Genomic DNA, 24,673 nt, shown 5'->3' with positions numbered 1-24,673 from the left:
AATAATTGATAGAATTTAACGTCTAGGATTAGATAATTAAATATTCCATGTGGGTTCGATATCCGGACTTTTAGTCCACTATATTACTTGTACGATACGTGCACTTGCGTGTAGGTTTTCGGCCAACAAGTTTTTGGCGCCGTTGCCGGGGAATATTTTTATTATTCATTTTATTCTAGCTCTAAATTTGAACAATTTTCACGATTCACCAAATTTTTTTTTAATTTTATCTTTTCGTTTTAATTTTTTTTAATATATTTTTTTTCTTTGGTTACATGTCAGGTTACAATTTTCGCGCACCTCAAACGGGATATGAATGGCTTCCGTCTGGCGAATACCTCCAAAATACCTATGATATGCCGTTACTTTGTTCAATATGTGGTGGAGATCATTACACTAACCAATGTTGGTATGCACCGAAGGCGAATAATTTCACAGATAATACCAACGGCGGTTATTGGAACACATACACCAACACGCCACGAGAACCCACTGTTCAGGAGTGTTATTTGAACACCGTCCTTGAAGAATTTATGAAATCCACTCAAGCATCTATCCGAAGACTGGAGTTGCAGTTGGAAGAATTCAAGCGCCAAAGGTCTCTTGAAAATATTGCAGACGATATCAATAATGGTTGCAACAAAGAAAATCCGTTTGAAATTTGTAGTGAGAAAAATCCTTTAGACCTAGAAAATAGTGTCGATGAGAGGGAAAAAGAAATTATGAAGACGCTTAAGGATGATGAATCTGACACTGCAATCGAGCTAAACTCCAAAGATGTCTCGGAACAAGAGAAGAAGGAGATGAATGTGGTTAGTGCAAATATTCAAATTGAGGATCTTATCATTGTTCCCGACGTGGCTTTGAAGGCATCAATAGAGGTGGATGAGAAGACGAATGTGTTTGAACAAGAGGTTATACGCGGACGTGAGGTTTTTGTGTACCGATTTGAGGAAGCGGGTGATGAAGATCCCATCTTGGCTTCGTACCGATTGATTACAACCAAGAAAGATTACAAGCTAAAGTGGACCCTGACATATTGCAATCCTATCCATGTATCCGTTGCAATTGAAGTGACAAAGCTCATGGATGGATGCGCAATCTACAAGGCTTTGGATTGGACATAACAATTTCAAGAAGCAAAGTCCGGCTGAAGACTTTAAACTTAGCGCTTATCGGGAGGCAACCCGAGCTTTATTATTTTTCGTAGTTTTCTTTAAAATTTCGTTTCGTTTTTATTGTGATAGGCATGCATTCTAATTAAATTATTTGAATTTTAATTTTCAGGGTCGAAAACATGGTCAATGGGTCCAGACGGCCGTCCGAAACCGCAAGCAAAATCCCAGACGGCCGTCTGGGAAACAGAAGGCAAGTTCCACCAGCCCAGCACGTGGGACGGCCGTCCCAGAACATTCCTATTTTGTGGGACGGCCGTCCCAAAACCAGGAAGAAAAAAAAAATTCGGACGGCCGTCCGAAAATCAGCACAAAAACCTGGACGGCCGTCCGACTATTTTTGGGGCGTTTGAACTTTAAAAAATTAGATTTTCTCCCCAATTATTTCCTAAACCCTCCTCTTTCCTTCTCTCAAACTCCCACACACAAATGGAGGCTAGAGAATCGAACCAAATTCTTCAAAATCTACTCTTTCAAGGCACGCCCACAAGGTGTTCGACAATTTGCTCCAACCAAATTTTGAGTTCGATTGTCAACCAATTCTCACCGAATCTATTCCAACCTCTCTCCCAACCATGTCATCCAACAAAATAGGCCGCACGAGCGAAGCATCATCTTCCAAAGGGAAGGGAAAGGGAAAGAAAAGTGCCACCGCCCAATGAGGACGAGCGTGAGAGAGCTAGGAGGAGGACCCCGATCACATCGACTCCGACTAAATCAGGTGTTTTCTATCCTTAAACTTTGTGCTAAATTCGTTGAGGGCAACGAAAATTTTATGTTTGGGGGTGAAAAACACTTTTTATGTGCTTTATATGTTTTAGATTGCATGCTTTAGGATTTTTCTTTTTCTTTTTAGTCGTTTTCGTTTATTTGTTGTTTTCTTAAAAAAAAAAAATTTGCTTGAGTCAAATGCATCGATGATTTATGATGATGAGAGATGGTCAACGTTTGATGATGAGATTGCTTGTTTTGTGTGATAAGGATTAGATGTTTGTTTAACTTTCGATTCAACGGAACTTAGAAGCGAATTATTGCTAGGAATCACATTTTGTGCATTGCTTTGGTTGAATGTTTTGTATTTTAAATTTGGAATTAATTTGTGTGCTAAACCATGCTATGTTCGGTTTTAAGACTCACCTTAGGAAATTTATGATACGAAGTATTGAGTAGTGAGTGATTTGGGATATGATTTGGGCCTTCTTTGAACCGTTTGAGCCTTTCAAGCCGACCTTTTTTATCTAAATTATCCTTAGAACCTTGATTTGAGCCTCGGAGAAAAGGTGTTCTTTCTTTTAGCCAATGTGTAAGGTAGAATAGGTGGAGATTCTTGAAAATTACCCCTTGGAGTTCGGTGAAAATTTTTTATAAGGTCCTTCTTCGTCTTCTTCGAAAAAAAAAAACAAAAAAAGACAAATATCTATGATTCTATATATATAAAAAAAATAAAGAAAAAAATAATAAAAAAGAGAGAAAAAAGAGAAGAAGAAGAGACTAGAAGGGAGAAATAAGGACTAGTTGTTGAATTAGTTTTGAAAACTCGATCCATTGCCTCAAAAGCAAAAGTGGAGACTTTTGAACTTTTGAGAATCGAGTTTATTAAAGTCCGTAGAGGTGAATTCATTGTTTCAAACACCTATCTTTCAAATTTTGGCGTAATCACCTAAATTCAACAAGAATAGCCACACATACCCATATTTCCTACCTCGAACCAAAGAGCCTAACAATTGAAAGCCACAAAGCCCCAATGATCCCAATAGCTTAATGTTCGATATTAGTAGAGTATAATAATTTGGTGCGTATTTGGAGTCAAGCATATGCATGTAAGTATAAATTCTTTCTATCTTTAATTTGCAAATATTGGATGCTTGAAGCAATTGTATGAATTGTGGTTTTTGGTAATGGTGAGTGACTAAGTGTTGTTGAATTTTGAGCTTGCGAATACCTAAGAATTGTCATTATCATTACAAGTTCTGAAAACGTGAAGTTGATCATTGATCTATGTGATGAGATGTTATCGTTGAGTTATTTGCTTATTGGTAGATTTTGCTTGAGGACAAGCAAAAGTTCAAGTTTGGGGGTGTGTTAAGTGTATATTTTCACACTTTATCGTATCTTTTTATTTGAGCTTTTGGTGTGTTTTAACGATAATTGGTGCTTAAAAAGTTGATTTATTGTATTTTAGGTACAAATTGAAGAATTGGAAAAGTATGGGGTCAAAACTGCAATTTTGGCGAAAATATGGGTCAAAAGTGAAAATATCAAAATTCTGAAGATTTAAGGCTCGGACCCCCGTCCCAGTTTAAGTGCAAATTGTGAGACCCCCGCTCGAGACTCCGAAGCTGCGCAGTAAAGGAATTTTAATTGCACAAGGAAACTGCCTTCTTCCCCAAGTTCTTCACCCTATATAAGACCAAGCCAAGCACACAATTGGGGATCCATCTTGGGACGCAAATTCAAGAGCAAAGAAGATCAACGAAGATTCAAGCATAGTTTTTCTTATTTAATTTATTTATTTTATTTTATTTATCATAAGAATTACGAGTAGCTAAGTCTTTATTTCTAGGATTTTATTTGGAACCCTATGTGGGATTTATGAACCCAATTCTATGATTTTATGCAAGTTTTAATTCCGGGTTATTTCTTCTACTTGTTTTATTAAGTGCATGAACTTGATCAACTTATGTGCTTTTATGTTATTGTTAACCGCATGAATCGGAAGATCGGGTTAATAATTAGAACTGTGGTAGAAGAGCCTTTGTGGTATTAACATAGGAATATAGTTAATCTCTTAGGTAGCCATTATTGAGATTTGTGCTTAATGCTGTGTTGTAGAATTAATTGCATAGGAATATAGTAATTGAATCTAGAGTATTAGAATCGTAATACACGCGGAAGCGGGTTATGATTATTTTAGCATCTCAGGTTAATAATCCGGGTTAATTGCTTGCATAATTGAAGGAATTGGGGGAGTAATAATCACATAGGGGGGAGAATAAAATCCTAGGCTTGTTTACTTTGATTAAATCTTCGTTTTTAATTGCTTTCTTGTTTTTGCTTGCTTTTTAATTTAGTTTAATTTAGTTAATTCTCCCTAAAATTCGACTGTGTAGGGTGGGCTTGATAATAATTGATAGAATTTAACGTCTAGGATTAGATAATTAAATATTCCCTGTGGGTTCGATATCCGGACTTTTAGTCCACTATATTACTTGTACGATACGTGCACTTGCGTGTAGGTTTTCGGCCAACAAGTTTTTGGCGCCGTTGCCAGGGAATATTTTAATTATTTATTTTATTCTAACTCTAAATTTGAACAATTTTCACGATTCACCAAAATTTTTTTTAATTTTATCTTTTCGTTTTAATTTTTTTTAATATATTTTTTTTCTTTGGTTACATGTCAGGTTACAATTTTCGCGCACCTCAAACGGGATATGAATGGCTTCCGTCTGGCGAATACCTCCAAAATACCTATGATATGCCGTTACTTTGTTCAATATGTGGTGGAGATCATTACACTAACCAATGTTGGTATGCACCGAAGGCGAATAATTTCACAGATAATACCAACGGCGGTTATTGGAACACATACACCAACACGCCACGAGAACCCACTGTTCAGGAGTGTTATTTGAACACCGTCCTTGAAGAATTTATGAAATCCACTCAAGCATCTATCCGAAGACTGGAGTTGCAGTTGGAAGAATTCAAGCGCCAAAGGTCTCTTGAAAATATTGCAGACGATATCAATAATGGTTGCAACAAAGAAAATCCGTTTGAAATTTGTAGTGAGAAAAATCCTTTAGACCTAGAAAATAGTGTCGATGAGAGGGAAAAAGAAATTATGAAGACGCTTAAGGATGATGAATCTGACACTGCAATCGAGCTAAACTCCAAAGATGTCACGGAACAAGAGACGAAGGAGATGGATGTGGTTAGTGCAAATATTCAAATTGAGGATCTTATCATTGTTCCCGACGTGGCTTTGAAGGCATCAATAGAGGTGGATGAGAAGACGAATGTGTTTGAACTGGAGGTTATACGCGGACGTGAGGTTTTTGTGTACCGATTTGAGGAAGCGGGTGATGAAGATCCCATCTTGGCTTCGTACCGATTGATTACAACCAAGAAAGATTACAAGCTAAAGTGGACCCTGACATATTGCAATCCTATCCATGTATCGGTTGCAATTGAAGTGACAAAGCTCATGGATGGATGCACAATCTACAAGGCTTTGGATTGGACATAACAATTTCAAGAAGCAAAGTCCGGCTGAAGACTTTAAACTTAGCGCTTATCGGGAGGCAACCCGAGCTTTATTATTTTTCGTAGTTTTCTTTAAAATTTCGTTTCGTTTTTATTGTGATAGGCATGCATTCTAATTAAATTATTTGAATTTTAATTTTCAGGGTCGAAAACATGGTCAATGGGTCCAGACGGCCGTCCGAAACCGCAAGCAAAATCCCAGACGGCCGTCTGGGAAACAGAAGGCAAGTTCCACCAGCCCAGCACGTGGGACGGCCGTCCCAGAACATTCCTATTTTGTGGGACGGCCGTCCCAAAACCAGGAAGAAAAAAAAAATTCGGACGGCCGTCCGAAAATCAGCACAAAAACCTGGACGGCCGTCCGACTATTTTTGGGGCGTTTGAACTTTAAAAAATTAGATTTTCTCCCCAATTATTTCCTAAACCCTCCTCTTTCCTTCTCTCAAACTCCCACACACAAATGGAGGCTAGAGAATCGAACCAAATTCTTCAAAATCTACTCTTTCAAGGCACGCCCACAAGGTGTTCGACAATTTGCTCCAACCAAATTTTGAGTTCGATTGTCAACCAATTCTCACCGAATCTATTCCAACCTCTCTCCCAACCATGTCATCCAACAAAATAGGCCGCACGAGCGAAGCATCATCTTCCAAAGGGAAGGGAAAGGGAAAGAAAAGTGCCACCGCCCAATGAGGACGAGCGTGAGAGAGCTAGGGAGGAGGACCCCGATCACATCGACTCCGACTAAATCAGGTGTTTTCTATCCTTAAACTTTGTGCTAAATTCGTTGAGGGCAACGAAAATTTTATGTTTGGGGGTGAAAAACACTTTTTATGTGCTTTATATGTTTTAGATTGCATGCTTTAGGATTTTTCTTTTTCTTTTTAGTCGTTTTCGTTTATTTGTTGTTTTCTTAAAAAAAAAAAAAAATTGCTTGAGTCAAATGCATCGATGATTTATGATGATGAGAGATGATCAACGTTTGATGATGAGATTGCTTGTTTTGTGTGATAAGGATTAGATGTTTGTTTAACTTTCGATTCAACGGAACTTAGAAGCGAATTATTGCTAGGAATCACATTTTGTGCATTGCTTTGGTTGAATGTTTTGTATTTTAAATTTGGAATTAATTTGTGTGCTAAATCATGCTATGTTCGGTTTTAAGACTCACCTTAGGAAATTTATGATACGAAGTATTGAGTAGTGAGTGATTTGGGATATGATTTGGGCCTTCTTTGAACCGTTTGAGCCTTTCAAGCCGACCTTTTTTATCTAAATTATCCTTAGAACCTTGATTTGAGCCTCGGAGAAAAGGTGTTCTTTCTTTTAGCCAATGTGTAAGGTAGAATAGGTGGAGATTCTTGAAAATTACCCCTTGGAGTTCGGTGAAAATTTTTTATAAGGTCCTTCTTCGTCTTCTTCGAAAAAAAAAAAAAAAAAAAAAGAAGACAAATATCTATGCTTCTATATATATATAAAAAAAATAAAGAAAAAAATAATAAAAAAGAGAGAAAAAAGAGAAGAAGAAGAGACTAGAAGGGAGAAATAAGGACTAGTTGTTGAATTAGTTTTGAAAACTCGATCCATTGCCTCAAAAGCAAAAGTGGAGACTTTTGAACTTTTGAGAATCGAGTTTATTAAAGTCCGTAGAGGTGAATTCATTGTTTCAAACGCCTATCTTTCAAATTTTGGCGTAATCACCTAAATTCAACAAGAATAGCCACACATACCCATATTTCCTACCTCGAACCAAAGAGCCTAACAATTGAAAGCCACAAAGCCCCAATGATCCCAATAGCTTAATGTTCGATATTAGTAGAGTATAATAATTTGGTGCGTATTTGGAGTCAAGCATATGCATGTAAGTATAAATTCTTTCTATCTTTAATTTGCAAATATTGGATGCTTGAAGCAATTGTATGAATTGTGGTTTTTGGTAATGGTGAGTGACTAAGTGTTGTTGAATTTTGAGCTTGCGAATACCTAAGAATTGTCATTATCATTACAAGTTCTGAAAACGTGAAGTTGAGCATTGATCTATGTGATGAGATGTTATCGTTGAGTTATTTGCTTATTGGTAGATTTTGCTTGAGGACAAGCAAAAGTTCAAGTTTGGGGGTGTGTTAAGTGTATATTTTCACACTTTATCGTATCTTTTTATTTGAGCTTTTGGTGTGTTTTAACGATAATTGGTGCTTAAAAAGTTGATTTATTGTATTTTAGGTACAAATTGAAGAATTGGAAAAGTATGGGGTCAAAACTGCAATTTTGGCGAAAATATGGGTCAAAAGTGAAAATATCAAAATTCTGAAGATTTAAGGCTCGGACCCCCGTCCCAGTTTTAGTGCAAATTGTGAGACCCCCGTCCGAGACTCCGAAGCTGCGCAGTAAAGGAATTTTAATTGCACAAGGAAACTGCCTTCTTCCCCAAGTTCTTCACCCTATATAAGACCAAGCCAAGCACACAATTGGGGATCCATCTTGGGACGCAAATTCAAGAGCAAAGAAGATCAACGAAGATTCAAGCATAGTTTTTCTTATTTAATTTATTTATTTTATTTTATTTATCATAAGAATTACGAGTAGCTAAGTCTTTATTTCTAGGATTTTATTTGGAACCCTATGTGGGATTTATGAACCCAATTCTATGATTTTATGCAAGTTTTAATTCCGGGTTATTTCTTCTACTTGTTTTATTAAGTGCATGAACTTGATCAACTTATGTGCTTTTATGTTATTGTTAATCGCATGAATCGGAAGATCGGGTTAATAATTAGAACTGTGGTAGAAGAGCCTTTGTGGTATTAACATAGGAATATAATTAATCTCTTAGGTAGCCATTATTGAGATTTGTGCTTAATGCTGTGTTGTAGAATTAATTGCATAGGAATATAGTAATTGAATCTAGAGTATTAGAATCGTAATACACGCGGAAGCGGGTTATGATTATTTTAGCATCTCAGGTTAATAATCCGGGTTAATTGCTTGCATAATTGAAGGAATTGGGGGAGTAATAATCACATAGGGGGGAGAATAAAATCCTAGGCTTGTTTACTTTGATTAAATCTTCGTTTTTAATTGCTTTCTTGTTTTTGTTTGCTTTTTAATTTAGTTTAATTTAGTTAATTCTCCCTAAAATTCGACTGTGTAGGGTGGGCTTGATAATAATTGATAGAATTTAACGTCTAGGATTAGATAATTAAATATTCCCTGTGGGTTCGATATCCGGACTTTTAGTCCACTATATTACTTGTACGATACGTGCACTTGCGTGTAGGTTTTCAGCCAACAAGTTTTTGGCTCTATTAGTCCACTATATTACTTGTACGATACGTGCACCTTTAGTCCTGTAGCCAAGCTTGTCACAGTCAAAACTCTATTAGCTCTTGCTTCTGCCAACAAATGGCACTTACAACAATTGGGTATCAGTAATGTCTTTCTTAATGGCGATCTTTTTTAAGAAGTTTACATGACTCTTCATCTTGGTTATATACCTCATAAACAATCCTCCTCCACCCTGGTTTGCAAGCTAAACAAATCCCTCTGTGGCCTAAAATAGGCATTTAGAAAATGGAATTCCAAGCTTACACATGCTATCTCTCACTTTGGATTCACTCAATCCAAAGCCGACTACACACTATTTACCAAAGGTAAAGGTGATTCTTTTATTGCAATACTAATCTATGTTGATGATGTCATTCTTGCAGGTCGCAATCTCGAGCTCATCAACCAACTGACCTCCCTTCTCAGTTCCAAATTCAAACTCAGAGATCTTGGCAAACTCAAATATTTCTTGGGGATAGAGGCATCTAATTGTACTGTCAACGGCTGTACAATTACATAAATGTATCAGTACAATTACGTTAATGTACTGTTGACAGTATAGTTACGTTAATTTATTGTCAGTGACAGTATAATTCAATCTGTTAATGACAGCACAATTACGGTCAACGTTTAGCGGCGGGAGTAAAAAAAAAGTCGAAAAAGTGAACGCCGAAAACTGGCGGCGGAAAAAACAGACCAGAAAAAAAAAAATCGAAAAGTCCGGAAACCGGCGGCAAAAAAAATGTTTTAAAAAAAAGTCAAAATTGATTAAATTGAGGTTACAATTAAGAATTGGGTGTAAAGGGTTTGGGGGTAATTTTTTCATATACATTAATTTTTCCTTTATTTATAATAAATATTAAAGAGATGTGCTTATTGACGAAAGAGATATAGCCCCTAAACCTAGAATAATAAAAGATGGTTGGTCAGGAACTTGTGCACAAAAACCCCTTAAAAAATTAGAAAATTAGTAGAGTTGTTTAGGGGTTGCCCTATTGTTTCTTTCTTTTATATATACTAACAATTCCACTGTAACGTTGCAAAAAAGGATGAATATTTAAATATATTAAGTTTTATTAGAAAAATAAATTACACAATGTTAAAATAATTAATTATAATTTTTTTTATCTCAAGACAACAAAAAAATTAAATCAGACATGAAAAAACAATTAAATGAAAAAAATCCATATTAGTGTGTGTGGGCTAGAAAGATTATGCTCCACTCTCATGATAAGTAAAAAAAAATATTTGAGTGGATGGGGATTTTGCTAACTGATTTGCTATGAAAGTCATTTAAAAAAAAAAGAACAAAACTGAAATTTAGGAGATAGAAAGTTTAATAACAATAATTAATTTTGAAAAAAATTACAAATATAGTTTTAGGATTTAAAAATCCTATCAAAATATATACAAATATGATCCACTGAAGTTGGACCTAAGAAAAACTCATGAAAATGCTTAGACAATAAGATCATCTTCATTTCCAAGGCTAAAGTCGAAAATCTCATATCCCAACGCTATCGCAAGATGAGCCATCCATTTCGAGCGAGGGAGGTCTGCTTCTTCAAAATAATCATGTATTTGTTGTTAGAGTAGGCGATCAACAAGCTAATTTGTGATTGTGGTCTCTCCATTTATAGTTGCAATAGCAATATATTTCGTAATTAATGAAAGTTTGTTTTTGACAAGCTATATTTTTGTCCCATTTATTTATGCATAGATATAGACCTTATAATTACTATGAATTGATCTAGGAGAATCATGAGATAATTTATTAAGTATAGTAATTATTAAATAAGTTCATAATCGATGAGTTACGACAATAATTAATTAAATGGTATTTCCCATGTAATACCGGGACTTAGTGTCTTATCAGCTATAATGTAGAGACATGCTTAAGTGAGTGTTCATAATTGATGAATTCACTGAACTCCCTCGTCCTAAAATCTCTAAGTGGTTTTCAATAATCGAGTAAATATTCTATTATTATAGTTGTAGATCATTAGTCCTTAGGACCTAATACATCACTGCGACTTCATTAGAGGACCAAATATGTTGTGACTTGTCTTCTGAGTCTCTTCGGATATCGCTCGCAAGGGACAACGTTCGCACTGCGTTATTTCAGCATGCTCATGTGCCCCCCTACAAGTGCTTCTCAGGTTATTAGATGTTATATCGGGTAATTTTTGACCGTCGATCTATACATAATCACATAGACTCCCATATGCATTTGTGCTTTGTTGGTGCATGATTATTTAAACCCATCAATGGTTAAAAATCACCCAGATAAATAATCTGATGTAGCATCTTACTCTCATACTTTCTCCGTGCAAACTAACCCTCATTTCAGACGGTGGACCAAAATAGAAAAAAAATGACTTGTTTGAGAACTAAAATCGTGAAAAAATATGATAAACACTAAAATCAATTTTAATGTATAGTATAAGGACTAAAAGTATAATTATTACTCGAAATCGTAAAGGAAAATTAGAAAAGATCTACTGATTCAATCTTCTCCAAGTAATATCCAGTCCTTGCATGGAAATTGCAATATTTATATACTGAATAAATTGGTAATATTGTCCAATATAATAAATTATAAATGCGTGTATATATGTGTGTGTGTTAAACCTTACTACAAACCCTAATGGCTTCCGTTCTTCTTCTCATCGTTTTCATATTACAACTGTTCAAGCCCTCTTACACTTGTTGCAATAAACCACCATCTCCGCCGCCACCGCCGCCTCCCGCGGCCCCTTCCACAGACTGCCCACCACCTCCGCCTCAACCGCGACCACCACCGCCGCCACCGCCAGGTAACAATCCACCCCCGCCGCCTCCTGCCCCTTCAACAGTCTTCAATCAGCCGCCACCGCTGCAACCACTACAACCAACGCCACCACCACCAGTAACATGTTCGGTATTGCCGGCTCCACCACCGACGAGCCTTAACGGGGATGCAAATGCTCCACCTCCTCCAAACCCTATATTACCATATTACCCATGGTACTACTTGACTCCGCCGGGAGTACCACGGTGCCGCTCACACGGAACATCTCTCAGACAATCCTCGATTTCTATATTGCCGGTTCTCTTCTTCTTCTTGTTTCTCCTTTAATAGAGCAAGTCTTGTTTGGTGGATTAATTTAACTGTTTTTTTTATATTGATTAATCAACCATTTAGATCTTCATTTATATGCATCGTAAAGTCGTTCTTTTTGATTTTTTTTTTTTTTTTTTTTTTTTTTGAGTAATTCAAGTGGAGAAGTAGGGGAGGGGGACTCGAACCCTAGACCTTTTATCCTATTTGTAAGACTAGGTACCAACTCTCCTAACAAGGGTTGGTCGTTCTTTTTAAATTTCAGTAATATGAAAATCAATTTGTTATACATATGTTGTTTGTGAATCTTTTCATATTCGCCCAATCATTTTCATTTCCCCATGTATAATTCTCTAAATCCTACATTGTACGAGTAGTACTATGTGCAATTGGGTCTCGTGCGCTTGTTCAGCTCCTTTATTTTAGTAGTCGACTATGCCAATCAACTACGATTTCAGTAGTCGACCAAATCTGTCGGAAAAAAGTATGATATATTTTTTAAATAAATGATAAATTAAAAGAATTACTAAGTGTGGAAATAGTAAAATATAAGGGCAGTCTTGAAGTATGTAACATGAGGCCTGAGGGGCATCTCAATTACAGAAAATATGTTGGGTTTAGTGGAAAGCAAAAGATTATTACATGGTAAGTTAGATGTTGCACCTGGTTATTTACACATGGTGGATTTGAACCGTAGATTTGATTAAATAACTACTCACTAAGACACATGCACATGGGTGTGTGTGATTATGTGTAGATTTACAATTCAAATCCACTTAGTGTAAATAACCAGGTGTAGCATCTAATTTCTGAAGAGGAAAGATGCAACAAGGGGTGTATCTGCAATAGGCCCTTTAAAGATTCAGTGAGTTTTTACCACCTAATTCAGTCATATATATACCCATCATTTTCAAATTGAAAATATATATATATATGTGTGTGTATTTCATGTTATATGTCACTTCAAATTACAGCACGTTTTTTTATTAATTTTGCCCTCTTTACTCATAAATTATTTCAAACACGACTCTCACGAACAAATTAACTAATGAATGGAGATAATTAGATAGGAGTATATATATTTTAGTCATATTGTTTCACGAAATCCATACATATTTATTAACTTTCTTAATACATGTGACCAAATCTTAAACTACACAAAATTTGAATATGAAGGAGTACAAAATTTGAAAGAGACGGAGTACATTTTACGCCAAGAAGCAATAATTCATGACAACCATATGATTTTTTTATTTTTTTTTTCGAAATTTCAGAAGTTAATACAATATCACGAATCAAGCTCTTTTTTCGTGTAAAACCTAGCTACCCACGGTGCGAGCTGAGTATTATCTGGCGTCCTAGGATTGACAGAGTAATAATCCGACCAATAGCACGGTGAATGCCTCCCCTCAAAATTTCCAGAGTAAATGCAAAACGGCAGCCAGTTTTCGCCTCCATTCATTCTTCTTCTTCTTTCTCTGGGGTAAGCTAATGGTGCTTGCACATACCTGCATTTTGTTTTAAAGAATGCAAAATATTAACCCAAAAGTATTTCGAATAGTTAAATTGTTTCCATTATTACAGTCGATCAATTAATACCTGATACCATCGATTATAGCATCCCAACAAAAATGCGTGTGACCAAAAACATGGCATGCGGATGGCCCACCTTCAGCTCCATGTATAGCTCTTATTCGTGTCTCGAGATAATTGGAGCCGATTATTTTTGGAAGGTTGGGATAGTAGAGCATTCTTTTTTCTGGGCAAAACTCTTGCCTGCAGAAAAAGAGATTACAATGTACTGTCTGTTAGTTTCCTGTTTACAAGATATATTATACCATTGTAAGTTTTTGCAGAAACGATAGGCATTTAAGTATTCAAGTTGTCTCTCTTCTTTTTTTAGATATACCAGACAGTACATGCAATAACAGGTGATCGGTATTTTCTTCGGGCAAACCGTAAGTATATCTATTATTCGTAGACGGCATCAAGATTGCAGCACCATGCACGACAAGATGCTTTCAACTAAATCTTAAATCTTTTTTATTTTCTGGAAAAATAATAATAGATACCGACTTAATACTCTTATAAATCAAATATATATATATATATATATATATATATATATATATATATATATATATATATATATATATATATATATATATATATATATATATATATATATATATATATATATATAGCAAAAACATTTCCACTCTTAATAGGCTCTTGAGAAAACCAATTATCAGATTGGGCAAATTAAGGCCACCTCCCTGAGTTATGGTCAAATTACAGCCACCCCTCAACTATGTGTTATCTTACAAAAATACCCCTCCAAAGGTAAATTTAGAGATGTTAAATCGATAAAACCGAACCGAATTTTCGGTACGCCAACATTTCATACCGTTTACCGAACTGAATATATGATATGATTTGGTTCAGTAAATAACCGAATTACATAAATTTTATGTAAAAATATTTAAAAGGAGGGGCGGCTGTAATTACCCAAACAAGAGGGGGTATTTCGTAATTTGACCATACCTCAGGGGTGGCCGTAATTTGCCCTATCAGATTTAACAGGAACGGATAAAGAACCGGATGTTTCATATAATACTTTTTTTTTTCAAATAGAAAATAAGAGAGAAAATCCATGTATATTGATGTCAATAAACTTCACACAACAATAATATCCTGCTAGCTCGATGCACAACAATAACACATAATGTTGCCCCGGTCAAATTTCTGGGGATCTACTAAAAAAGATAAGGGCAAAGCTGTCATTTAACTATCGAAGTTTCTGCTAGATTTTAGAAAGATCGTGAAGAAAAAAAAAACTATTAACCAACCTTGGAACAAAGTGAGAAAACGAAATAATGTGGCTGCATCTAGTCAGGATATCTTCAACTGTTTCCCAATTTTCGTCATTCAAAGAATCAAAATACAGAGCAAGAGAATTATCTCGATTTTGCAGTCCATCGGGCCATCTGCATACATGGAAGTCCTTACAGGCCTACAGTGCAACAATCAGTGTCATATTATTTGGTGGAGAGGTACTAATGTTAATTATTTTTAAAATTTTAAATATACGGAACGAGAAGTCAATACACCAATGTGTCCCTTTACCTATTTAGTAGGCTCGTTTTAACGTATAATTAAAACAAAACCGAGACCAAGTGTTCGGAATAATGTAACAAAGAACACATTTGCAACAAATAGGCACAAACTCAATCAATAATTTGACATTTCGGTAACGAGCGATTCCAATGAGACCGAGATATGAAGTCCTTACAAGGATAAAGAAAGTTAATCACCATCTCCAATGACGGAATACGGAATTCGGTTATGTCCTTTTCCGCATCGAAGCTCTGAAACAAAGCCAGTTAATGTAAGTGATTCAGAATCAATAAATTAAACCCTAATTCATACTGATAAAACATCAAATAAATAAATAAATAAATAAATAAAATACCTCATGATACCAAGAGTATAATGGGATGATTCCCAAACCACCAACAATGGTGGGCTTAGTAATTACTCCGATTTTTCGACATTCGTCGAGCAATTTCTCCAGCTTATCAACAGAATCCAACTGAAATTGCATAAATAAGAAAATCAATCTGAGAAGAGAGAATTTTTTTGTCACTCAATTTGACCGATTGCAAAAAAAAAAAACAACGAAATCGAAGGCAGGGGCAAAGGGGTAATTAATGGTGCCTAATGCTTACGTAGGGAGTTTCCTCTCGCCGGAGCCAAAGGTCGTGATTGCCGGGCACGAAGAAGACATGGTGAAACTTGTCCTTCAAAAAGGACATGGTTTGAACGAAATTGGCGGAGGTCTCGGCCACGTCACCGGCGACGACGAGCACGTCATTGTCGTGGGTGCGACGGGGTAAGGACTTGACCCAGGACATGTTTTCCGGGTAGTCCGTGTGCAAATCCGACACCACGAACACTTTGGTTCCGGCGGCGGCGGCGGCGGCGGTGATCGGAGTTTCGATGGCGGGTCTGATTACGGCGGCCCGTTTACTCAGATCGGGTATTTGGGAGTCCGATTTAAGGGAAGAATATAAGGAGAGATTTGGGATTGGGATCCGAGGAAGTTGAGATGAGAGAGCAGAGTAGAAGCTGCACTGAGCCATGAGAGAGAGCCCAACTCAGATCACCGACTATTTTTTCACTCTGCAAATTGAAACTACAGAGTTTTGGGTGGCACTAAATGGAAAAGAAAATAACTGAAAGAATGGGGATTCAAAGGCGTGGGTGACTAGGCCTGCACGTGGCCTTTTTTTTTTTTTTTTTTTTTTTTTTTTATGTGTAATTTTCCCTTAATTAAATGGTATTTTTTCCCCACTATAATGCCAATCTCAAATGCTAATTGCAGCGGGGCTTTACTGAATTTGAGTTAAACACAACGATTACTCTCATTTCTCACTTTTCAAACTCTCTAACAAAGTCGAAACTCTCTAAACAAAATTCTGTAAATCTTTGAATCTGAAGCTCGTTTCACAAAATTTTACTGCTGAACAACAACAACTTCAATGACCAACTGAATTACGATTACAAGGTAAAACGAGCACTATAACAAAAAAATATGGGGGTTTCGTTATTTTACATACGAAACATCAAAACTGGGGGGGGGGGTGTTGGGTTTCGTTCCTTTATAAACGAAAACCCAAAAATATTATAAGGTTTGTTTTGTAAATAACGAAACCTCTGGGTTTTCGTTATGTAAATAACGAAACCTCTGGGTTTTCGTTATGTAAATAACGAAGAACGGAACATACCTACTTTTTTTTTTAAATATATTTTTTTTGTATTAAAATACTAATTATTATTTTTATACTCTGGTAGGGTAATAAAGACAAATTTGATGATGAACTTGAGGATGAAAATAAGAATCAAGTTGAGAATCCCAATATATGTTATGATGTTCCTCAAAACATGTCCACATCTGAATATCACAGTCATTATTTCAATGTAGAATATTGCTTTTGAAACAAGCAAATCATTAGTCGTTTGGGCCAAAAATACTGATGCTACTTATGGTCATCGATTGATGGTAGCTTCAAGCGAGAATAAGGTTTATGTAGTAATTATATGCCATTTGTATGGGTGTGGATGGTAAAAATGAACCAACCTGGAGAAGCCCCAAAATGTGGAAACAAAGAAATGTAGATGTACGTTTCGCTTATACGGTAGCAGAACCCGATATGATGGACTGTGGCAAATGACGTTGAAAAATAGCATACACACTCACAAGACGATACTGTATCCTACAAGACAAGGTTCGAATAGTCGTTTGACAGCAGAACAGTACGAGGTAGTGAAATTACTGAGAGGAGTTACGTGAAACCGTCATTAATTATGGATAGATTGAGAAAGGATAATCCACGGACAACAACCTGTGTCAAACATGTCTACAACCAACTTGAGAAAATGAAAAAAAGAGAATATGGAGGGGAAGACAGTGATACAAAACGTGATGCATAGCCTTCAACAAAGTAGATATGAATACTGGCATCGAAGTACTGTAGCCAGTGATACACTGACTGCTTTGATGTTTGTCGCTCCTATTTCAATGAAACTTTTGCGATTATTTCCTCATGTTATATTGATGGACTGCACTTATAAAACCAACAGGTATGTAATTTTTTTTTATTTGTTTTGTATTTAGTTATTGTAATCTGATTGCATTTGATATTTAGATTTTGACGTACAAAATATTTGACAATGCCACTTCTGTTGGTTTCAATTTCACAATTGATGTTGCTTTCATGTCGCATGAAGATGCATACACCTATGCATGGGCTTTGAGTTGTCTGAGATGTACATTGGGAGGTCTGGAACATGATTTAATGTTGACAGATAGGGAATTGAGACTCTTGAAAGCACTGCCTGATATATTTCCATGTTCCGTACATTTCGTGTGTCTGTTTCACATAAACAGAAATGTCGAAAAAAAAGAGTCGAAGTTTATAGGCAATAGTAAACACGGGGTTTTATTTCGACGCGGACATTGGGCAAAGCTAGTGGAATCAACAAAAGTAAGCAAAGTACTAAAAAATAACGACCAAATGGTTAGACGCTATGGTTGTTATCCCAAACTAATAGCATACCTCAACGAGACTTGGTTGATTTACAGGGAAAATTTTGTCAATGCATGGACTAATAAAACATTACATTTTGGGAACAAGTCGACTAACAGGTATTTCCGGTTTTTAGTTCTACATTTTATAATATATTGTTGATGTTTTAGTTATATGCTGCAATTGTTGATGATTACGAATAGAGTGGAGAGTGCTCACAGTTCGTCCAAGGGATAGATTAGTGCTTCTACAGGAGCTGTTAACACTGTACAATATCAGCTTGATTCGGGGGTTGAGCTTCAACTAATCAGGATTGAGACAAAGTTTTCTAAATCCAGCACAATCAGAAAGCACAAAGCAGCGTATCCGATTTTTCAAGGTTTGATATGCAATGTCACACATAAGGCACTAGATTTGTTGGATGATGAGTGATACCCCCTAGTTTTGAAAATATATATGAGGAGGTCCAATAGATTTTTCCGCCCTAGTCAAAAACCCAAATTTTGAACTTAATTTGTGAGACCCCCTGGGCAACTGGAAGTACATGTTTTGCCATTTTAGTTTTAATTGAATATGTTCTCTAACCCTACAATTTAACCCAGTCGTTCCTCTTGTTCCGTTTCTCTCGTTCTCTTCCATATCTCTATACCCACACCGCCACCACCGCCCACCGCCACTCCCCCTTGCTTTGCACCGCTTTCGTCTTCCTTGTGCCGCTCTCCCTTCCGGCGACATCGCCGTCCACCGCCACGCCCCCCCCCCCCCCCCCCCCCCCCCCCCCCCCCTTTGTCAAAACTTCTCTCATAAACTCTATTTCGGCAGATCTAGTACGAGCGAAGAGGAAGAAGATAAAATTCAGATCGAGGGAGGTACACGAACCCATCGACGGTAGGAGAACCGATAGGAGCTAAGGCAACACACTGCTACTTCATCTTTAATTTTCTTCTTTACTGCAAAATATTGTATTATAATTTGCTTGTGAATTGTGATGGTAAGTAAATGGTTTATATATATATATATATATATATATATATATATATATATATGTGTGTGTGTGTGTGTGTGTGTGTGTGTGTGTGTGTGTGTGTGAACATATTGCAAAAACTATCCCTGTGATTTCCTAATTAGAATACTACTCCTGTAAAAAAAATGTGACCAATTCCCCTCTTTGTTATCAATGTCAAAGCATTTGGACTCCTCAAGGTAAATCTTGTATCTCACGCGCACTTTGTGCGAATATTTATTTATTTTCACTTGTGAAATGTCATAAATGTCCAGCCCAATCATATTTATTTCATACGCATTCTACATCTCCACTTTTCCATAATCTCCCCCTTTTCTTTTCTTTCTATACCCTAATTTCACTTGTTCAATTTCAACCTTCAATTGGTGTGTGATCTTGTCTCGAGTTGCATTGAAATTCCGATAATGTCATCATATTCGTCTAGCAACACGGCGAGGAGAAGTAATTCCCCCGTTGATGGATTTGAGGTATGGGATTACTCCTCTATGTTTATGCAAATGAAAGAAATAATAAAAGTGGTGAGTCATCAATGAAACCATCAAAGGGTAAGTTGTACTACTCATGTGAACATCGATGCTTCAATTTTTTTCGTTGGTGTGAACCAACTGGAGCAACTTGGGAGCCGATGGGGGTTTCTGTACAATTTCCGAACTGGCAAGCCTTCTGCAGAAGGTTTTTCGGATGAAGTAGACGAGCCACATGAAGTAATGTCTAAAGTGTTGAAGGAAGAAAAGGAGATGCAATTTTGCATATTTCCTGGGTTATTAGTTTAAAATTGTTTATTATGGTCGTTCTTTTGTTATTGAAGCTGTAAAAAAAATCCTCTTTAGCTGTTTTTGTTTCAATTATGATTGTAATGAATGAAGCTTTGATGTTGGAATGAAATTTTTTTGTTTAGCATTTTTTTTTTGGGTAATGGCAAATAAGCCCATGATAAGGGCACTTAATTAAAAGAGGGACATCAAACTTTTTTGTCTTTCAAATAAATCCACCCCATTCAAACTTATTTGCAAATAAGGAAAATCCTTTTATATATACCAAAATTACACCCAATTCATTGAAACCCAATTCAACTCCAATTTCATGATTTACACCTCAATTTAGCCCAATTTCATCAATTAACCAATTTTAACCCTAATATCAATTTTGACCCCAATTTTAATCATAATTCTTATCAATTCCACCCATTATGCTCTAACTTCCTTAATATTACACATTGACCCCGGATTTTAACAAATATATCACATTAACCCCCCAAAATTTTTTTTTTTCAGAAAATATTTTTTTTTCTGAAATGTTTTTTTTTCCGGCCAGATTCCGGCGTTGACTTTTTTTTTTTTTTTTTAGAATTTTGTTTTTTCTTAAATTTTTTTTTAATTAATATTACTGTCTTGGCTGCTAAATTACTGTCTCCGGCACTTATTTAACTGCCGGAGACAGTAATTTAGCTGTTAATTGACTTTTTTTTTCTTCAAAAATATTTTAATTAATATTACTGTATTCGTTGTTAAATTACTGTCTCCAGCAGTTATTTAACTGTTGGAGACATTGATTTAAATGTTAATTGACTTTTTTATTCTTAAAAAATATTTTTAATTAATATTACTGTATTTGTTTGCTAAATTACTGTCTCCAGCAGTTATTTAACTGTCGGAGACAGTAATTTAACAGTTAATTGATTTTTTTTCATTTTTTTTCTTAAAAAAATATATTTTAATTAATAGTACTGCCTTAGATGCTAAATTACTGTCTCCAGCAGTTATTTAACTGTCGAAGACAGTAATTTAACTGTTAATTGACTTCTTTTTCATTTTTTTTCTTAAAAAAAATAGTTTAATTAATAGTACTGCCTTAGATGCTAAATTACTGTCTTCAACAGTAATTTAACTGTCTTAGACAATAATATTAATAATATTACTGTTCGGAAAAATAATATTCATAATATTACTGTTCGGAAAAATAATATTCATAATATTCCTGTCCCAAACAGTAATATTACTGTCTGAGACAGTAATTTAATAGCTAAAACAGTAATATTAATTAAAATATTTTTTTCTTCTAAGAAAAAAAAATTCAAAAAAAAAAAAAAAAAAAAGTCGACGCTGGAGACCGGCGGTCAACGGTGGTTGACCGACTGGAAAAAATTTCAGGAAAAAAAAAAGTTTTCAAAAAAAAAAAAAGAAAAAAAAAGTCAACACTGGAGACCGGCGGTCAACGCCAGAATCTGGCCAGAAAAAAAAATATTTCAGAAAAAAAATTATTTTCTGAAAAAAAAAAAGTTTTCGGGGTTAATGTGATATATTTGTCAAAATCTGGGGTCAATGTGTAATATTAAGGATGTTAGAACATAATGGGTGGAATCGATAAAAATTATATTATTGAGGGTATTTTAGACTAAAGACATGGGGATGGGCTTAATTGAGAGACTGTTTTTTTTATGGACCAAAATGCGTTTAAGTCCCATGTGATGGGCCTTTTTGCCATTCACCCTTTTTTTTGTTTCTGTTTCTGTTACACATTTCTCATATAATGAGAAAATTTGTTAATAATCGCCCATTGTTATAAAAGTATTGGCAAAAACAACTCTGAAGTGAAATGTAATTGTCAATTACCTCCATGTTGCTAAAAAAATGCAACCACGCACATACACAATTACAATGACAATTACAATTACAATTACAAACATGTACACAAGTACAACTACAACAACAATTGCACTGCAAATTACTAAAAACATAATCTTCCCATTTAATTGCATCGCAGAAGTGATATTCATCCAATTACATTCAAAGTACAAATCACAATGTCAGGGTGCCCTTGGCACATGGACAAGAACGCAATCATCCTCAGTGATCTGACCTCAGAGGATAACCCGTTCTCGATGGAGTTGAATCATCTGCAAATCGTCGTTCGAGTGCACCAGCTACCAATATCTCACAGAGTTGAATCCGTGGTGAATTTAATCGGAAACAAGATAGGAGAGGTTATCGAGATTATCAACCCGAAGCAATTATATACGCAGCCTTTTGTTCGTGTCAAGGTCAGACTCAATGTCCAATGGAGTTTGAAGCGGGGGATGAACGTTCACAACTCGAACGGGGCGAAAATTTGGGTTGCCTTTACATACGAGAGGCTGCCCAATTTCTGTTTCTTGTGTGGAATTTTGGGGCATGCTGAGGGACGTTGTCCGTTAAGGTATGCTGAGGATTTTCAAGAACCGAAAGAATTGCCATATGGAACGTGGATGAGGGCGAGTTTGAGCACAAAAGAAAATCAGGAAAAGGGGCCGCTCCAACCCATCAACCCGAAACCGCCAGGGGCGATTACTCCACTTCAGCCGAGGCGTAGAGGAGCTGACATCTTTCAGTTCTCAAGCTTGGTTGGAAACGAACATGGGGGGGAGGTTCAAGGAAAGGAGAATCTCATTGTCCCAATACTATTAGACGAGGCAGTGCTAGTAACAAACACGGTGCAAGTTCATAAGGAGGGCAACGGGGGTCTGGTTAAAAAGAAATACATGGCTAGTACGAGCAACAGTAAAAAGAAAAAAGCAGAAGAAGCAGGCCTAAAGGACTCGAACAAGACCGGGAAAAAACATCAACTTTTCTTGAGAGATGAGGAATACGATTCAACGGCGGAGACTGTGGAGCAGTCCCGCCGAAATCAATGAGTTGCATATTTTGGAATTGTCGAGGGCTGGGGGCGCCCTTGACAATTCAAGTCCTCGGGGATATTCTCCGAGATCATAGGCCCCTAATTGTGTTTCTTTCGGAAACAAAAGTTACACACCAAGTATTTGATCAACTGAAAAGGAAATGGAATCTAAATGGCATTGACGTGGCGAGAGTAGGATTGTCTGGGGGACTGGCGCTGTTCTGGAATAAAACGGTGGACGTCAATTTACTGAGTTTCTCGACCAACCATATTGATGTGGAGGTTAGTGGTACTAACCAGAATAGCAAATGGAGGGTTACGGGATTCTACGGATATCCGGAACATAACAAACGGTATCTTTCTTGGGAGCTTCTACGTAGCCTTAAGCATCGTAGTAATCTCCCATGGGTCATTGGTGGGGATTTTAACGAGGTTTTGAGTAACGATGAAAAGATTGGAGGGGTCGAGCGCTTACCTTCGGCCATTGAAGCGTTCCGGGAAGCTCTTGATGTTTGCGATCTTTCTGACATGGGTTTTGAGGGGTATCCATTTACATGGTCAAACAACAGGGAGGCGCCCAATACGGTGTTATCTCGCCTTGACCGTGTCTGTGCAGATTCAACTTGGGTGCTCTTATTCCCAAATTCTCGGGTTTTCCATTTGAATTATGAGAGCTCGGACCATTACCCGCTGAAGTTAAGTCTTTGTGAGAGTTGGGGTGCCAGAGGTGGTAAAAAGAAAAGACCTTTCCGTTTTGAAGCCACATGGGTTAGAAGGGACGAGTGCGAAGAAATTGTGCAGAGGAAATGGGATGCGAGTATTGGCACGGATCCCATTGGAAAAATGTTGCAATTCAACAACGAATGTAAGGTGGCTCTTATATGCTGGAAAAAGAACTCATTACAACTTCCAAAAAAGCAAATTGCATCTCTGCATAAAAAAATCCATGCTCTTTCTACGAGAGTGCAATCGGCGAGTGTTAGAGAAGAGATTAAAAAGTTGAGACATGAATTGGAAATGGCCTATGAAGACCAGGACTTGTACTGGAGACAACGGAGCAAAAATCAATGGATTCAGGAAGGGGATAAAAATACAAGTTTTTTCCATAGAAAGGCCACTATTAGGCAGCGGATTAATCAGGTTTCCCGGCTGAAGGACTTGAATGGAGTGTGGAAAGATAAAGAGGAAGACATTGCCCGGATTATTACTGAGAACTTTGAGCAACTCTTCACAAGTTCACATCCGAGTGAGACTGAGATAGATGAGGTTCTTGAGAACGTGGGTACGCGTGTGTCTAGTGCGGCTAGGGAGCTTCTCAATTTACCATTCACGGCAGATGAGGTAACTCGAGCCATCTCAAAAATGGCTCCACTTAAATCTCCTGGCCCTGATGGACTCCCTGTTATCTTTTATACCAAATATTGGCACATTCTCGGTTCTAGTGTTATCTCTTGTGTTCTTGAATTCTTAAACAAACATAATCTGCCTGCCCCTTTGAACTTCACTTATATTGTCCTCATCCCAAAAGTCAAAAAACCGGAAAAAATCTCAGAATATAGGCCGATTAGCCTTTGTAATGTGATCTACAAATTGGGATCCAAAGTATTGGCTAATCGTCTGAAACTTGTGCTTAATGATTTGATCTCTCCTTGTCAATCTGCATTTGTGCCAAAACGGTTAATAACTGATAATGTCCTTGTTGCTTACGAGATAAATCATTTTATTAAGTTGAATTCTAGGGTGAGAACTAATTTTATGGCTCTTAAACTTGATATTAGTAAGGCATACGATCGTATTGAATGGCCTTTTCTGATGAAAATTCTTTCTCGTTTTGGTATTCCGGATCAGTTGGTGAACCTAATTATGTTGTGTATTTCTACAGTCTCATTCTCTTTTCTCTTCAATGGCTCGCAGTTTGGATCGGTGACTCCATCTCGAGGGTTAAGGCAGGGGGATCCTTTATCCCCTTATCTATTTATTTGTTGTGCGGAGGCGTTGTTCGCCCTCCTGACTAGAGCTACAGAATCAGGGGAATTTAAGG

General features: G+C 36.6%; 1 protein-coding gene across 1 annotated transcript; it reads right to left on the bottom strand.

The window, feature by feature from the left end:
* Positions 1-13,013: 13,013 nt before the first annotated feature.
* Positions 13,014-16,084, bottom strand: LOC105961556 (uncharacterized). Its single transcript, XM_012985782.2, has 6 exons — positions 15,594-16,084; positions 15,338-15,457; positions 15,180-15,233; positions 14,715-14,878; positions 13,465-13,641; positions 13,014-13,373 (listed from the first exon to the last, which is right to left on the bottom strand). The coding sequence occupies exons 1-6, from the start codon at positions 16,005-16,007 to the stop codon at positions 13,154-13,156; spliced, it is 1,149 nt and encodes a 382-aa protein (XP_012841236.2). The 5' UTR covers positions 16,008-16,084; the 3' UTR covers positions 13,014-13,153.
* Positions 16,085-24,673: the final 8,589 nt, after the last annotated feature.

The sequence above is a fragment of the Erythranthe guttata genome, chromosome 3 (assembly GCF_056151865.1).
Source record: "Erythranthe guttata isolate IM_541 chromosome 3, IM_541, whole genome shotgun sequence".
In the NCBI taxonomy this organism is placed as follows: domain Eukaryota; kingdom Viridiplantae; phylum Streptophyta; class Magnoliopsida; order Lamiales; family Phrymaceae; genus Erythranthe; species Erythranthe guttata.
This window is presented reverse-complemented; position numbering and strand designations above follow the sequence as displayed.

Bases quoted from the DNA above. Each gene is read 5' to 3' on its own strand.
- LOC105961556 (XM_012985782.2), bottom strand. From the start codon at position 16,007: ATGGCTCAGTGCAGCTTCTACTCTGCTCTCTCATCTCAACTTCCTCGG. The intron at 15,458-15,593 runs GTAAGCATTAGG...ATGCAATTTCAG, and splicing joins GGCGAGAGGAAACTCCCTAC to TTGGATTCTGTTGATAAGCT. The intron at 13,374-13,464 runs GTATTAATTGAT...AACAAAATGCAG, and splicing joins GCTATAATCGATGGTATCAG to GTATGTGCAAGCACCATTAG.